The sequence below is a fragment of the Primulina tabacum genome, chromosome 11 (genome assembly GCF_025594145.1).
Source record: "Primulina tabacum isolate GXHZ01 chromosome 11, ASM2559414v2, whole genome shotgun sequence".
Lineage (NCBI taxonomy): Eukaryota > Viridiplantae > Streptophyta > Magnoliopsida > Lamiales > Gesneriaceae > Primulina > Primulina tabacum.
In genome coordinates this window covers 6,708,229-6,726,530 of record NC_134560.1, presented here as the reverse complement: position 1 = coordinate 6,726,530, position 18,302 = coordinate 6,708,229, and the positions used below count along the sequence as shown (strand labels likewise).

General features: G+C 34.0%; 1 protein-coding gene across 3 annotated transcripts; it reads left to right on the top strand.

The window, feature by feature from the left end:
* The first annotated feature begins 1,951 nt into the window (after positions 1-1,951).
* Positions 1,952-10,187, top strand: LOC142517939 (calcium-dependent lipid-binding protein-like). 3 transcript variants are annotated; one of them, XM_075620468.1, is made up of 12 exons: positions 1,952-2,091; positions 2,184-2,350; positions 2,695-2,796; positions 3,451-3,501; positions 3,859-3,979; positions 4,523-4,644; positions 4,810-4,908; positions 6,885-6,965; positions 7,043-7,128; positions 8,366-8,591; positions 9,269-9,433; positions 9,576-10,187. In XM_075620468.1, the coding sequence occupies exons 2-12, from the start codon at positions 2,246-2,248 to the stop codon at positions 9,924-9,926; spliced, it is 1,509 nt and encodes a 502-aa protein (XP_075476583.1). In that variant the 5' UTR covers positions 1,952-2,091; positions 2,184-2,245; the 3' UTR covers positions 9,927-10,187. The 3 variants fall into 3 exon arrangements, with proteins under 3 accessions (XP_075476583.1, XP_075476584.1, XP_075476582.1); XM_075620469.1 differs by having other exon boundaries at positions 1,963-2,106; XM_075620467.1 differs by having other exon boundaries at positions 1,963-2,350.
* Positions 10,188-18,302: the final 8,115 nt, after the last annotated feature.

Below are 18,302 nucleotides of genomic sequence, written 5' to 3'. Positions count from 1 at the left end.
GAATCAAAGTGCAATGTCAGTACGTAGAGTCTCCATGTTGTCCTGAATCAAAAGACTAATAATGTACAACCAAAATCACAAACTAATAAACTTGATAAGAAATACTCATTTAGAAATTCTAGGAGAGGGTTATTTAGTATAATCATCACATGATCACCCATCTGTATGATTGGACATCTCCATGTCCATATCAATGAAACATGACGTTAACAACATTGATGCTAGTCTCGAGTTCGAGCGATTTTATCCTTGATTTATTAGGTGGCTAAATCTAATAAGAATGAACATGTGACCTATGGACCTCATGATATTTATAATATATTCAGATGCTTTATCTATGCAGCTTGCATATGTATACAGATAAAATAAACGTCATAATTGGATAAAACAATAAAATATTATTAAAATAAATATTGTTTACGTGTAAGAGTAAATAAAACACAAGACACAAATTGACTTACTGGTCATTTACCATAACAAATTAATTAACCTTTTTTGAATAAAAAAAGGCATTAACAAGATAATAATTAAAATTAAACCTTGTTGTATTAACCTAATTACCCATAACTCTAGCAACTCTATTTGCCCATATGTATTTGAATAATGAATTTATTATAGGAACAGCATATGTATAAAATGAGCATATAATTATAAAGAATGGTCATTCAGTATTAGAATCCAATCATAAATAATATATGCAACATATTGACTATGCATGCAATGAAAAGTATTTGATTTGACGTTGAAATGAGATGGTGCATCTAATTCTCTAATACTTTTGGAAAGAGAGGGACATAGTTCCCTTCTTAATTCGGTATGTCCGATGCAATTTTTGTAAGTGGGAACAATGTGTCAAACCTTGAAAGCAAATTCGAAAAGTTTCGATAATGAACTGTGTTTATTTAGAACGTAAATAAAATTAATATTTCATAGAAAAGTATATATTTCGAAATACGAAATTAATTTAATTTGAATAATTACATCATCGTTAGCTAGCTCGAGTGGAACTTTACCGGTATGTATATATGTATATATATAAATATATAATAAATAGAATTTTAATATGAACGGCTTGATCAATCTGACCGGCCTTGATCTGGCTACAAGCTTGTTTAAATCGGCCCGGTAAAGCCCAATTCTAAACGAGCCCAACAGTGGCCCGTTTAAAATGTGAGCTCGGCGGAGTCATAAATATCAGGAGGCAAAACTAATGAGTTCAATATAATATAATACTAATTGTTCTAGTATACAGTCTTTTTTATTATTATTGATGGAATAAAGTGAAATTTGACAAATTATAGAGGGACTAAATTGATATTTGAATTGTTGAAATAAAAAAAATAAAAACAAAAGTGTGTGCTGAAATTTTAAAGAAGCAAAATAAAAAACAAAAGTGTAATATTAGTATCATACAAGTGTAAAATTGGAAGAAAAAGTTGGTGTCCTTCTTAGATGGTTACTGTCATGTTCTCAACTTTAATAAAATAAAATAGATAATTTGAGTGTCGACAATGAGACATTTGTCGGTTCACATGCTAAAATCCCCCTAACTTCAACTAAATTACAAACCAACAGCTCGTATATCTTCGAGTTGATAGAATAAATATATGTTTGAATCCTAATAATGAGTTCGATTTCTTCTTTCAATATTTTTTCAAAAATTATTATGACATAAAATTTTTTAATATGATTTTATATAATTTACAAGTTATTACGTCTATCAAACATATTAACACATAACTAAATCGAAGTAAACATTTTGGCATATAATACAACAACAAAAATAATAATAATTAATTGCACTTTATTTATTTATTTTTACTTATTTAAAAGTTATAATACCGAAGTACCTTGTCCTGTTGACATGGATAATAAAATAGTATATTCATTTAAAAAAAATTAATTGTTATTTAATTTCAAAGATAGTAAATAATAATACAATAATATCCAAACTTTGGAGTTTGGTTACAGAAGCGTTCATTTATAGTTCCACCCAACTTCTGTATGTTCATTTGACGGTAAATTCGAAACTTGTGGATGAAATCTTTATGTTTGATAACAACGCATGAGTAGATTCGACAGTTATAGCAGGTTCCTTCCGTGATGGTAATTATTTTTCAACTGCGAGGTTATGTAACTTTCGAGAGAGTGCGTGATACTTCCGTTTCTTTTGTGTTTTTAAGGGGAGTTTTGAAGATTTTAGGGATTGGGTTTTTGGGGAAGAAGAAGCAAACGTGAGAGTTCGATGGGTTTAATATCGGGAATGTTTATGGGGATCCTGTCCGGGATCGTGTTGATGGCGGGTTGGCAGTACATGATGCGCTACCGTAGCGACAAGCGTATTGCGAAGGTTCTTTGCATTTCTTGTTTTTAATTTTTTTTTTAAGTGATTTCTTTGTGAAATTTACATGCTTTTTAGTGTTTAATGGTGATGATTTTATTCATCTATGATCTCTGTGGCATTCTTTTTATGCCTTTATTTCCGAATTTATGAGTTGAAGATGAATAGTTTCTGATTATTTGGATTTTACTTGTTAATTTTCCATTGAGTGCATTTGTTATAGGCTGTTGTCCATTCCTGTGATTTAAAGATTATATTGTTAGTTTTTCTGTGTATTTCTGGTTTGGTGATGTTTAAGCTTTTGATTGAATGTCTGATGGGGTTGACAATTGTTCGACTTTTTGTGTTGACAGGCAGTTGATATTAAATTGCTTAGCTCGCTTGACAGGGATGATCTGAAGAAAATTTGCGGTGACAACTTTCCAGAATGGATATCTTTCCCTGTTTTTGAGCAAGTTATAATCTTTCTTTCTTTTTACATATGGGTCATGAAACATGGAAGTAATGTGTTCCAGATTCAGAATGGGGTGGCGTGAGCAAGGCTTTGTTGCCTGGAGCATCTGTTAGATTGATAAAATGGATAGGACTGGAGAACTTGTATAGTGAAATGCATTGCTAATATATAAATGAATTTATTTGATGAAGCTAGAAATAAATTGCATTTCTGTTATCTGCTGCGCTTTCAAAGTGGGGTGATGGACTGTTGATTATTTACCATAGTTCTTTACTGTCCACGAATGCCATGTATGCTGTTCAAAAGTTTATATCATCAGTATTTTTTTGTCAATGAACGCATCCTTTATTGAGGAGACATGATCAATAAATGAATTTGTACCAAGCATGGTCGCTAATGATGCATTTGATACATTGGGAGTCTTTTAGAAATGACAATGGGAAATAGGATTTTTTTTGGATATTAAGGTCATACACTCTTCTATGCTTCGAGTCACTAACAGCTATGAATATTTGAAGTATGCTTAACATCTATATTTTTGCCATTCTAGTTTTAAATTTCACTTGATAATTAGTGTACATAAACATGCAACGTCTTTATCCACTTTTATATGGGGAATCTGTTATATTTTATCTTGCTCTGCTTACTGTGTTAGGTGAAATGGCTCAACAAACAACTGGGCAAACTGTGGCCATTTGTTGCTGATGTAAGCTCTCTCGTTTATTATATTATAAGTCTTACTTTTGTATGAATGATTACCGATATTAGCTTTCTGATACAGTGATGTGCATGCTAACTTTGATTTCCTGGTAGAGTATGTGTTATTTGTTGACTTTTTATGGGACACAGAGTTGGGGTTTATTGTTTACTCCAATTTCGGGACAATAGATTTCATGTATTTATGAGTACAAATACTACAGTTCTTCGAGTTTCATACGTGGAATCTTTTATGGTAATGTGGCATTTGCCTTCTCTTTTTCTTTGGCAGATTAGTTTTGTTTTTTCTTGTGTTAGATCATTATGAATTTGCATTACTGATTTTCACGAGTGACTACTTCCTCAGGCAGCAGAAGCTGTTATTAAAGAATCTGTTGAGCCATTGTTGGAACAATATCGACCAACGGGGATCACTTCTTTGAAATTCAATAAACTGTCTCTTGGAACTGTGGCACCAAAAATAGAAGGTAATAACAAGGATATTTCTCTAGCCTATGCCCTATGTTGTTGAATATCTCCAATGGTTTAAATCAGATGAATTGTTTCAAGTGTTTTTGATGATTGTCTTGTATCAAAGTTCCAGTCCTGCTTGAATCCCTTGATGTCGTGAATTGATCATCATGATTTCTTTTGAGTTAAAAAGAATTTTTTTTTGCTGCTGAGGGTTTCGACTGGTTTTATGTTATCATGACTGACAATCTTTCATTTTGTGCTGAAAGCTCTGCTGAAGGGGTTCCCAAATAATAATAGTTTGAAAAGTGCATAATTCTTAGAGATTAATTGTATAAGTTTCTTTGTGGATTGAGATTTGCACAATATGAGTGCATTCTTATTATGGAGCGGAAAATTAATGTATTTTTTTTTTGGTTATTGAATATTTCTGGGGTTTTCAGTATTATTTCCTTATGTAATGTGTTTGTCATTTATGTTTCTTACTTGTTTTTATGATGGATTATTTCATGTGCAAGTGCTTCTGCCTCTTTACCTGCATGATTACATGATTATCGCAGGGATTCGTGTTCAGAGCCTTAAGGAAGGTCAAATCACAATGGATATTGACCTTCGGTGGGGTGGTGATCCAAGCATTATTCTAGCTGTTGAAGCTGCTCTTGTTGCTTCCATTCCCATCCAGGTTGGTGCACAAACTGCCTATCCTGCCGAGCGTCATAGTTGTTATGAAATGCTGCTTTCGCGATTCTTTTTCTTCTATGACTTGCATTCATTTTTTCCTTGTCATATGCTGTTTTATTTTGGTATAACTTAGTACCTGAAATTTTCTATTCTATGTCAATTTCAGTTGAAGGATCTTCAAGTTTTTACCATAGTTCGTGCTATATTCCAACTTGCAGATGAAATTCCTTGCATCTCCGCAGTTGTCGTTGCTCTGCTTGCAGAGGTACACCTTCAGAATACCTATCATTAATGTACAATGATCGAGCAAAACTTGCACAGTGAATAATCCCAAAATTTATTTTATAAATGAAAGCTCGATTTAAATATCGCAAGTGCACGATAGTCAAGTTATAATAAACGTAAGTAAATACGAGTATCGTTCCACAAGGACTGCGTTACACTATTTTATTTTCAATTAAAATTTCTTTAGCAACGATAAATTGAGTTGATGATTAAACTAATGTAAAGTAAACAATTAAAATAATTAAAATGCAAAGAAAACGTGTTCAAGAACGCAATGATTAATTTGGATTAAATCAAATGAGAAATGAATTTGTTGGGAATTATCAGTTCATCTACCGCTCGTGTTAATTACACTCGACTTTTACTCGTGCGTTCGACGGAATTCCCTAGACTAATTAATATACTCTGTCGAGCTATATTAATACTAATAAAAAACATGCAGTACTCAAGTGTCCTCAAATATTTAACAGTTCAAGATTGCATTACATTCTATGGAATCCACTAGCTTTCATTCGGGTGAACTATCACTATCGACACGTACCCAATTCCGTATATCTACTAAAATTGTAAATCCGTCGTTTATACTATTTGATCGTATTGTTAACTATTCTATCGAACTCATCAACAACATGAAATAATCAAAGGAAGTTAGCTAGGCTTCGATTGAAACACGAAAGAACAATAGCATAAACAAATCACTAATAAAAACGTCGAGAAATAATGTTCAACACCGAGTACGGGGTAGGATCCCCTCAAATCCCAACAAATCTAGAGTTTAGCTACTGAAATTCATGATAAAAACCAACAATCAATGTAAGAAATAAAATACTGAATAATGAAAATACTAAAGATGACGATGGATGACGGCCACGACGCGTGGAAATCTCGAGGTCTTCGAAATCTCCTTTGCTCCTAGCCTCCTCTCCAAGAAAAATGATGAAAAGTCTGATAAAGATCAAAAAACGGTCGCTGCTCTCGTGTGTTAGGTTATAGTGTAGGATAGAGTCCCTAGAAATTTGGAAACAAATCTTTCTCAACCTCGCTTCTCGCTAGGGCGGTATATTTTGACCGCCCTAGCGAGAGGTCCTCGAATAAGCTTCCTCGAGCATGTCCCTGGTTTCGCTGGGGCGGTCACTTTTGACCGCCCTAGCGAGACACTTGCGCAAAATAATCCTCGGCCAGACCACAATGCTCGCTGGGGCGGTCACTTTTGCCCGCTCTAGCGAGACCTCTTCGATATTATGCCAAAGTTTCTCCCACTTTTTGGTTCAATTCCTACAAAATAACCACAGAATACACGAGATTAGTCAAATGCTCAATAATGCTAAAAAATTGCAAAATTCAACTAAAACAAACTAATATGATGCATGAACGCGACTCAAAACCAACACTAAAAACACGTAAAAACGAGTCCTATCATACAACTACCTTTTTAATAAACTTAAGGTTTTTGAGCGGAAGGGCTAGGGTATGGAAAATGTTACTAGATGGAAGTATATAATGCTCAAGCCAATTTCTTATTATCGAGTTCTCACACCTTCTGAACGATTCCCCCTTTATCTGTGAGACTCTCAAAGGTTATGAATCACTGAATTTTCAACATGAATAATTAAACACGAGATATAAAAGGTCATTCTAGGTGGACTGTGTTTGCTCTGTTAAGATGATGCTTTCAAGTTTATGATGTAAATATTTTTGGGTTTGGACTCATTTCTCGTGGACTTCAATTATGTAAGTTTGTTGTGAAATTTATTTTTTAAATATTCAGCGGAGTTACAGTTGAATGGCTACTTAATCATTTTTCCGTGCTTTGCTTTTGTACGTTGTTTGTGTGCGACATAATTTCTTGGTATCATTGTTCAAGGGTAAAAGTTTTGGGCAATATTACAGAGGTTGTTTGGTAAAATTTTTGTAATTGAATTAATGTGGTGATTTGTGCTTCTTCATGTTACTCAGCCAAAACCACGGATCGATTACACTTTGAAAGCTATTGGTGGAAGTTTAACAGCAATTCCTGGGCTTTCTGATATGATAGATGTAAGCGTGCATATTTTTCCTCGTATGTTATTCTTTTTATTTGGGCTGACCAACAATTCAATGTGTATTTATGTTAGGATACTGTTCATTCCATCGTAACAGATATGCTGCAGTGGCCCCACAGAATTGTTGTTCCTATTGGTGGCATTCCTGTAGATTTAAGGTTGCTTTCTTTGACCTGCATCACATGATTCCAACTCAAATTCATCGCTATGTTTTGTATTTACTCAATCTCATTCTTATGGCCAACTTCCAAAAAATTGTTTAATTTTTTTTATTATCTGACCAAAATACTCATATAAACTTTTTATTAAAAAGAATAAATTCATTTTCGTCTCTTACCTCCAAATGTTATTTATTACCTTATCTGAAAAACAAAAAAAACTTATTACAGAAAGTAAAATCCTGGCAAAATATTCATCCAAGTGTTTCCTAGTAATTAAATAATATATTGTTTTAGCATAGCAGAGAATGCATCATATTGTTAAGATGATTTCAGTATAAATATATTCTTGTTGTAATGTGCTGCTATATTTTTTCTTTATTTCCCATTATTTGAGTTAAGATTGTCTTGTGTGATTTTTAGAATTTTGTTGTTAATCCCTCTATATTATGAAGTTATTATTGTTAAATACATTTTTGTTGGTCACTCTGTATAAGTTAGTTATCGTTGAACAGTGAAATCTTAAAGGTTATTTGTGGTGAAATCTTATACTTCACATGTTCAATCATTATAGTAATTTTGTTTCACCAAATCCAACTTATTAACTATTTTATTAATAAATCGATTTTAACTACCCCTTTCATAAATATGAAATTAAAAAACTGTTGATAGCTAAAATATTTTACATTTTTTTTTACGAAAAGTGTATAATTTTTTGTCAATAACTCTTATATATTTTTTTTGGATGCTTCATTACATTAAAAGTATTTATATAATTTGTATTTTAGTTGCAAGTTAAATTTTTTTTTGAGAACTGTTGTATTACAATCAGTATTTAAAAGTTAAACTAATAATTTTTTGATGTCTTATTTTAGTTTTATTCATCATCTTAAGTTGAGCAAGTTTGATGGATGTTTTCAAGGGAAAAAAGGTGAAAAGATATATATATATCTTGTGTTCGTGTGTGCGCTAAAATTTACATTAATATCCTTCTTGTGCTTTATTATTTCAGTATTTTGTCAAAGACTTCGCTCCATTTTAGTTCATTCGAATGGAGTTCTTAGTTTTATTTATTTATTTTGGTGAACCAACATTCTTCTTCCTCTTCCTGCCGACACACATAGGCCAACTTAGTATCACTAAAATCTGGAATTAAGATATCCATAGGTGTTGCATATAGTTTTCCATATCCAATTTATGTATTTGGATTGACTAAATCTGAGCAAAATCATTGCAGTGAGTTGGAGCTTAAACCAGTGGGAAAGCTTACTGTAACTGTCATAAGGGCAAATGAACTGAAAAATAAGGAGTTGATTGGAAAATCTGATCCGTACGTTGTTGTGTACATCCGTCCATTGGTTAAAGTCAAAACGAAGGTTGTCGACAACAACTTGAATCCTGTGTGGAATCAGACATTTGAGTTAATCGTAGAAGACAAGGAGACTCAGTCTCTCATTCTTGAGGTTTTTTTGTTGCTTCCCTCTGAAATACCTCAATGACGTCTCCCACTTCCCTTAAAATGAGCATGCCTCCTCCATCAAGTTGTTTATCGTCTGGTTTTTGTTACGTCACATTTTTTCTTTTCCTTTTTTTAAGCACTTAATAATTTTAATATTTTATGTTTCCCGCTGATCGTGCTGAAGGAGCTCCTCACACTGTAGCCCCATAAGTACTAAAAAAGGAATAATGTTCAACAGTTATATGTGTAGGATTAGCAAGGAGAACTCCTCGGTCTTGTTGAAAGTTAAATCATAATGAATGATGGATGCAGTGGAACTTATCAAAGTGTCATGTAGTCTTTGGTTGCTTTCATCCTCATGGCTTTGTGTTGCATCAGCAACCCAAATCAATCTATGTGCCATACATGGACGCAAGAATTTGTAACGAAATGTGGCGTAATCAGATAATGGTGTTATATGAACCACATCTAAACCAAAAGTTATAAACTGCTATAGTTTTCTCCGACTTGAACTCAACAGTATTTCATTTATCTACTGTTGCATATCTATGAAAACGCATACCGAACTAAATGAGTTTATGTTATTCCAGAATATTCTGTCTGTTTTGTATATATGTGGAGTCATCTTTGGGCTCTCCCCTGTGAAACTATTGTACTTATGGATCCTTATTTCCGCGAAAGGTGTTTGATCAAGACATTGGGCAAGACAAGCGGCTGGGCGTTGCCAAGTTACCTCTGATCGAGCTGGTTGCCGACACAGCTAAAGAAATTGAATTGAGGTTGCTACCAGCACTTGATATGCTTAAAATTATAGATAAGAAGGACAGAGGAACCATTACAGTTCAGGTACACAGCTTATAATTATGATTTATCTCTGTTTCACCCTGAAAAGTTGGAAATTGCTTAGATTATGTGATAATTCTTAGTGGTGTGAAGTTGTAGCATTTTGTTATCCATATTCTTAGTGAGCTTTGACCTGATTATTCAGGTGTTATATCACGAATTTAACAAGGAAGAGCAGTTGGCTGCCCTTGAAGAAGAGAAGAGGATCATAGAAGAAAGAAAAAAACTTAAAGAAGCTGGAGTAATCGGGAGCACCATGGATGCCCTCGATGGTGCTGCCTCAATAGTCGGTTCTGGTGTCGGTTTACTAGGAACTGGTTTAGGTGCTGGTGCGGGCATCGTAGGGAGTGGCCTCGGAGCTGTGAGCAGCGGTCTGAGTAAAGCAGGAAAGTTCATGGGCAGGACAATTACAGGGCAATCTGGTGCATCTAGGAGGAGTGGATCTTCCACGCCCGTGAACTCTGTCCAAGAAAATGGCGGTGCTAAGCCTTTGTAGAGACCTTCTGTGAGTTAAGGTTTTTTATTTTTGTTATTAATATTTTATTGTGAAATCAATGTGTGTGATTAGGTGGCTTTTTATCTGTTCACGGTCTCTGGTCTAAAAATTTCACGATCCCTCAGCGTTATAGATGCATCTGCATTGTGAAACCTTGGATGGAGGGATGATATCGTGGGTCGTTGTTTGTTAAATCATAGCAATGTAAAGGTTCGTCAAATTGTTTAATTCTGATGAGAGTATTTTCTGAGTTGATATTCACCCGACCCGTGTTTCATCATTTATTTCAACTTCGTTTCTATATAAATAAAATAATTTATATGTCCTAATGTCAAAAGGAGGTGTCATTCATTTATGTTCCTTTGGCAATGGATTGTTATCAATTGTACTAGAGATGAATTTGAAACCTTTGCTTATGGTCTCTTGGAGTATTTGGGTATCTGGAAATCAATTCATCTTTGATGGAAAGGTGTTGTCGGCCAAGGATATCGTCTCTCGGACTGGCAGAGACGAGCAACCTGTGTATTTGCTTGGTCAAAAGATGAAGCTGCGGTTTGGATTTTCTTCCTCCCAAACCCACTCCCACATATGGAACAGTTGAGATTAATGTGGATGTTGCGGTTCATCAATATATCGGCGCGTGGAATTGTTGTGCGGGATAATCATGGGGTTCTGCTTACGGCCCGTGCCACTAGATTACATGGTGTTTTTTATGGTTCACATGGGGGATCGGAGTTGCTTGCAGTTCATGAGGGTCTTAAAGGCGCATCTCTTTTTGATGAGTGGCTTAATGTCATGGTGGAAACGGATGCTTCCAATGACATTCTGGGATGAAAATATTATGATCTTGAATATAAAAAGAAAAGGAAGTGACAAATGAAAAATAACAAGAGAGTCAAAAGTCACCAAAAAAAAAAAGTTTTTTCTTTTAAAAAATTCTCTTTTAGGAGCTCAATTCTTAGGACATCGTAATTTTGTGTTTTTTTTTTTTTGATTGATTAGACGTGCATTATTTTAAATATAAAAATAAGCAAGAGGTGAAACTGAGGAAATGAAACATGCCAATTTGATTATATTAAATAAATGATTTATTCTTAGGAGGTTTTGGTGATTAATTTACGAGGATGGTAATTAGTGGGTAAAGTTTGGTTGTATTAAATATCCATTTGTTTTATACAAAAAATAAGAGTAGGTTTTTTGTGAGATGGTTTCACGAATCTTTAGTTGTGAGACATGTTAATCCTATCGATATTCACAATAAATAAAAAGTGGAGTAGATCTATTGTGATACGGTCTCATGAATCTTTATCTATGAGACGGGTCAATCCTATCGATATAGAGACGGAATTCCCTAGACTAATTAATATACTCATGAATCTTTATACTATGAGACGGAATTCCCTAGACTAAATACGATCCGTGAGCCGCTCCAGGCGGGCCCCGCGTGTTTTGGTTTTAAAATTTGTTTTTAAGCGGGCCCCACACGTATTTTGAAATAATTTTTTTAAATTTTTAAAATTTTTTCATTAATTTTGGATTTTTATATCGTTGTAAATTTTTTTTAAAAAAATATTTAATTAAATTCGAATTTAATTATAAAAAATCCAAAAAGTTTGTAACGACTAGTTTCAATTCTCTTCTATAAATACCCACAAATGTGTACACATATTTTCATCCCTACTCACTACACTATCCAATTCTACTTTCTAATATTCTCCCATCTATTTTTTTTAAGTTCCAAAATTTTATTTTCTATCCAAAATGGATGAAAATAATAAAGCATTTTTTACAAATTTCTTGAATTCTGCAAACAACCCACAAGAATATCCATCTTCCTAAAATCCACAAATTCCACCAATATCAATACCCACGTCCATTTCCAAATATGACGTTTCCTCCCCAAAATCTTCAAAATTTCCAAGGTTTTGGAAATTCTATGAATCATCCGAATTATACCCCTCGAGGTCCATATCAACCGATTCCAGCCGAATATTGACAAAACATGAGTCATCTGTATTTCACGCCGCCGGTTGTTCATGAATATAGTACCCCGCATACAAATGTTATGTCTTTCACATCTCTAATGTCGAATGAACCTGCAACTCCGACTTATGTCCCAGAGACGCAACTTTCCGATCGTGAATCCCCAATTGAGGTGGTCAATTTAGAAAAAGTGGTTTCAAATGCTGAGGGTTCAAGAAAGCGTTCAATTTGGACAAAGATTGAAGACGAGGTCTTAGCGAGAAGTTTTTTCACTATCATCGATGATCCAATAATCGGCAATGATCAAAAGACGGATGCTTTTTGGGGACGTGTTGCAAGCTACTACAATGAGAATCGTCCCTCAGGTTCAAACACCAGAAGTGCAAATGTTATACGGTCACATTGGCACAATACAATCCAAAAGAAGGTATATCGATTCAACGCAAATTATAATAGTGTTTACAGTTCATATTGAAGTGGTCACAATGACGAAGATATATTGAGGTTTGCGTACGAAAAAATATCGATCTGAAAACAATGGTGTTGCATTCAATCTCGAGCATGTGTGGAGAATTGTCAAAGACCATGCGATGTTTACTCCACAGTCCGGTGATCACTATGTGGCAACAAATAAGACGAAGACTTTAGAGTCGTGAGCAAGCAACACCTTCTCTAACCAAGAGGTAAGCATAGACCTGGATGATGAAGATACTCGTCCAATGAGACAAAAACAACTCGAAGTAGAGGAGATTAAGGCAAAAGCTGCCTTGTCCATATCTGAATCTAAGAATCGACGCTTGAAATTGAAGGAGTACGTGAAACGTCTGCTTATTCGTTTTCTTAAAAAGTACTAAAATTTTTTTTTCCTCACATTTTCGGCCTATACATATACATAAAATACTTTTGCACCATTTTTAAAATAAAACATCCAACTAATACTTGAAAATCCAAAGGGAATAGTCAAACATGAAATCGTAAATCGTTTTACCAAACCTAAAAAGCAATAAATATTGAAAAGTGTAGCTCATACTAAACCTCTCAAAATCTCTCAAAAAGCATAACATAAAATGTCGTAAAAATCTTTAACTTAAAATCATAAATTTAAATGTGGAAATAGAAGCGCTGATCATCAGGTTATGTGCACCGACAGTCCAGCAAGTCACTCATCAAGACCTCCAATATCATAGTTATTAGTATCACCTGCATCATACACACCTAGTGAGTCTAAAGACTCAACACGTCCTATCCTTGATAACAAATTATACATAATACAGTTAACATATAACAGTGAAAAATACTTGTACTTAAAATATCATTTTCTTAATAATGCATAAACTTTAAACTTAAACATTTTCAAAAACATAAACATATCACATAAACATATTCATATTCATATCCATATCCGTGTCCATATTCATATTCATATTCATGTTCATGTTCGTGTTTGTTGAATTCAGATCGTGATTGTGACTCGTATTCTTGATCGTATTGGGTGATGAATCCATCTAATGAAAACCACAGTACTGGGCAGCGGGGACACCAGTGACACTCTCACCCGTCAACTGGGCCTTGGCCAACGTATTAACATATTCGTATTCGTATCACGTATTCGTATTCGTATCCGTATCCAAGGAAACACGATCGTCGGGCTCCCACTGGGACCATAACCCTCACGATATCTCCAACATGTAGTAGTCACAATCCTTCACATCCTTCAACATGTCGTATTTCCATCACTTAATAAAAACATGCATATAATATCATTTTATTTTGAAACCAAGCATGCAACATATCTTTTAAATGTCCAATTTAATCCTTAATAATTCATGAACATTTAAAAATCATATTTCCACATATAAAAATTCATAAACATGTTGCATAATCATATTAACATATAAAACAGCAAATAGGGCACTACCATGACGTTTACTAATTTTTCGGTGTAAAAAGATCGTTTTACCCCTAAACGTGACATTTTACATTTTTGACATTTTCTTGATTTTCTTGACTCTAACATGTCCCAAATAATTATTTAAGCTTACAAGAATTTTCTCATATTTTTATTTAGCATAAATCAAGGACTTTTAATTTAATTTTTAAATATAACGTATTAATGCCTTTTAATCACGAATTAAACCAAAACTTAATATAAAATTTTCAAATTAAAAACTTAGACTTTTAATAATTATTTGAGCTTAAATATAATTTTTCATAATTTTATTAAGTTTAAAACTAGGCTTTTTAGTTAATTCATTAATTAGCGTTTCGTGCGGCGATTAAATCCCGAATAAATCCAAAACTCGTTATTTTGATCCCAAATTTTAAACATAGCATTTTTATTATTTATTATACCCTTCCAAGTCGTGAGCCACATCCGTGGACCCATGGATTCAATTTTAGTTCTTTAATTTTCATTTTTGACACCTTATCGAACACACAGAGCCATTTCCTAATTTACTCGAGCCACGCCCGAGCCACGCCCGAGCCACCTTGAGCCAAAACCTAGCCAACCCACCTAGGGACCCTATTGGCCAAGCCCAAGCCCCTGAACCTAGCCTTGACCTTCTCAAACTCACCTGTAACTTGACCATGTACTGCACGTGTGTGTGTGTGGCTTTCATTGAACAAAAGGACTCCTAACTAGTATAGGACTTCTCCCAACCCTAAACCATCGAGCCACCCTAACCCTGGACCACGCCTAGACCATACCTAGACCAACCCAGACCCTATAACCCGCGCACAAGCCTTCTGGATCAGAAGCACAACCCTGCGCGTTCCCTTGCTGCTACAACTCTCTATTCCCACGTTTTTGCTTCTAGGGCCCCAACCACCGAGCCAACCTTGAACCAACCCCTCAAGCACCCTCCTAGGACCCTAACCACTTGACCTAGCCCAGCCCAAGCCCTCAGGCCGAGCCTCTTTCTTCCTGCACAACAGCAACTACATGTGCTGCCCCATAGAAGCTCTCGGGTGGTGTCCTTCTTGGCAAGGACTCCTCCCAGCCCACTTGTCTCGAGTCCTAGTATGGCTAGGACTCTTCCCTTGACTCACCCTTGGTCTTAGCTCGGTCCAGGCCCCAACCAAACCCAAGCCAAGCCATCCTCTCATGAAAGCCGAACCATAAGATCACCTGTGTTCCAGAATTGTTCCATTCGTTTCCAGCTTGTTTCTGTTATCGTGTGCAGCGTTTTTGGTTGAGTTTTATGACCCTAAAACTTGTGTAAATTCATTCTTGATCAAGTCCTAATCATGGCAGCCCTTTTACACACATAAAAACATGATTTTTGGAATTAAAAACACAAGTTTAAAGTATGTATGCACATAGTTACGAAAATAGAACTTGTGTGACTTATTTTCATGAAAATTCATAAACAATTACATAATATGGTGTGATGATGAATAAACAGAGAATATGGCGTGCCTTTGCGTTTTAAACGTACGAAAAACCGTTGACGATTGCGAAGAACAGAACAAGAACCTTGGCTTGAATTCCTTGAGCTTCTTTCGAATTTTCCTCTTCAAATTGTGTGTGTGTGCCATGTGTTTTGAGAGGATTTTGGGTGTGTCAAAATTCTGAAAGTGGCGTGAATAATGTGTGGGTTTAGGGTGAGTTTTGTACATTAAATACTAATTAAACACTAACAAGGCTTTAGGCCTATTAAGCCAACAAATTAGGCCCATTAGTCTTAATTAGGATTTAATTAAAATATTAAAATAATTTTGGTTAAAATAAGTTTGTGAATTTAATAGCCGGGTTGCCAAAAAGTTGGCATTTTTGTTGAAAAACCAACACCGATAAAATTTACGTTCCGGCGTATAAAATCACCTCAAAACCCCATGTTTTTCAAAAATAAGAAAAACCCACAATCATATTTTAAATAATTAAAAACAATTATTTAATAAAAATATTTTACGTTTTTCCGCCATCGGTCTCCGTTCTTCGATCGCAACTCGAATAACTTTTAAAAATACATTTTAATGCAACCATGTAGAAAAATATATTTTAAAAATGCAAATATGCACCACATAATTAATTTATGCAATTAAAACATTTAATTAAAATATACAAAGAATTTAATAATTGTATGCATGTGGTTCGCATGGACCTTTAAATTTTCGGGGCGTTACAATCTCCCCCCTCTTAAATTGAATTTCGTCCTCGAAATTCGCTTATCCTTAATAACCCAAAGTTTAGACTTAGTTGTAGTATCCCAAAAATTCACGTTTCCGCTGCGCTACTCTGATAAAACTTAAATTCTAGAATGTCCTTACGTCTCCTTTATCCCAATAAAATTTTCCTTCTAAATCCTTATTTTGCAATTCGCAACTTAAACAGACCCATAATGACTTAGTGATGTTACTATTATAACCTCGAATTTCAATTTTTCTTACAATTCCCAATATTAAAAGATGGATGACCATACTTATCGTATATTACTTTCCCTATATTATACCTAAAATATTCATCAACTTATCATATTTCAACCTTAAAATTCCAAACGCATCCGCTAACGCTTAAATTTTTCAAGCTTAGTGTTGATTCATCCTTAAAAACTCATGATCAACATTCCTTATAACACTATAACCAAGATATCCCAAGGTTCCAAATATTCTTAAAAGTCTAAATCCTCAAAATTCTTATCAATTAACCCATTCAATTCTCACTTATTGTTAGACTAGTTCCCAAATTCCGTAATAATTGCAAAATTAATTCTGAATTTCCTCAAAAATCATCCCATTTGATCCTTACTTTCAAAAATCCTATGATTAACCCATAAATTTTTGGCATTCTTAATTCTCTTCTACGAGTTTCCCATAACATAAATTTTGATAATTTAAACTTATTTACCCAAATATCAATTATCATAATCAATCTTACCTTTCATCAAAACTTAAAATCCCAATTTATACATTTTTTATACTCCCAAAGTCGTTGCAATCCTCGAAATTCCCAAAAATTAATTCAACTAGTAACCATGAATCATAAATATTTTCTTAGAAAATCTACGCATCCCAAAAACATTCATAATATTCACGATTAACTTATAGCCCAAAAAGTAGAACGTCAATACTAAAATTCAACATAGTCCAATTCCACCACGAAGCCAACTTGCGTTGAAATTAAATAATTTCTTATTTCATATCGTATTACGTATAAAAATTCTAAGGCATATAAATCATATATCACCATAGAGCTATTAAACATGAAACGTAAACATATAATTCATATAATTATGCAAGTAACATCATAAAATCATATAAGGCATGTAAACTTACAATTGAGGCTTGACGACTGATCTTTCCAGCGCTGATGGTGGCACAACCCTTTGCAGGACCTTTGCTTTGATACCAATTGAAACGTCTGCTTATTCATTTTCTTAAAAAGTACTAAAAAAATTTTTTCCTCACATTTTCGGCATATACATATACATATACATAAAATACTTTTGCGCCATTTTTAAAATAAAACATCCAACTAATACTTGAAAATCCAAAGGGAATAGTCAAACATGAAATCGTAAATCGTTTTATCAAACCTAAAAAGCAATAAATATTGAAAAGTGTAGCCCATATTAAACCTCTCAAAATCTCTCAAAAAACATAACATAAAATGTCGTAAAAATCTTTAACTTAAAATCATAAACTTAAATGCGGAAATAGAAGCGCTGGTCCTCGGGTTATGTGCACCGACAGTCCAGCAAGTCACTCATCAAGACCTCCAATATCATAGTTATTAGTATCATCTGCATCATACACACCTAGTGAGTCTAAAGACTCAACACGTCATATCCTTGATAACAAGTAATACGTAATACATTTAACATATAACAGTGAAAAATACTTGTACTTAAAATATCATTTTTGTTGTGAAAAAGTAAAAATTTATGGTAAAAAGTAAAAATCTCAAACTCTCAAAATTATCAAACTAAACACTTTATAATATTTTTCTTTCAACTCAATTGTCATCTTCTTCACAAATAAGAGATCTATTTATAGAAAATCTTTACAAATAATCCAAAAATAAATTCATCATTACCTACATCATCACACACTAATTTTCAATATTTACAACTCTTATTTTCAACATTCAAATATTCAACATTCAAATATTCAATACACACATTTTAAATATTATTTTTCAGCACTCCCCCTTGTGATGATGATCATAATGATTGTCTTCATTACGTGTTTTTATACTGCCTCGTTAAAAACCTTACTAGGAAAAACCCATTGGGATAAAAACCATAGTAAGGGAAAAAAGTGCAGTCACGTAAACTCCCCCTCATGTTGACACGAACAATTCTTCACAAATTTCGTAGATTGCGCATCCCAATATTATATATGTGCTTTCTGAATATTGTCGTAGGAAGTGCCTTTGTGAAGAGATCTGAT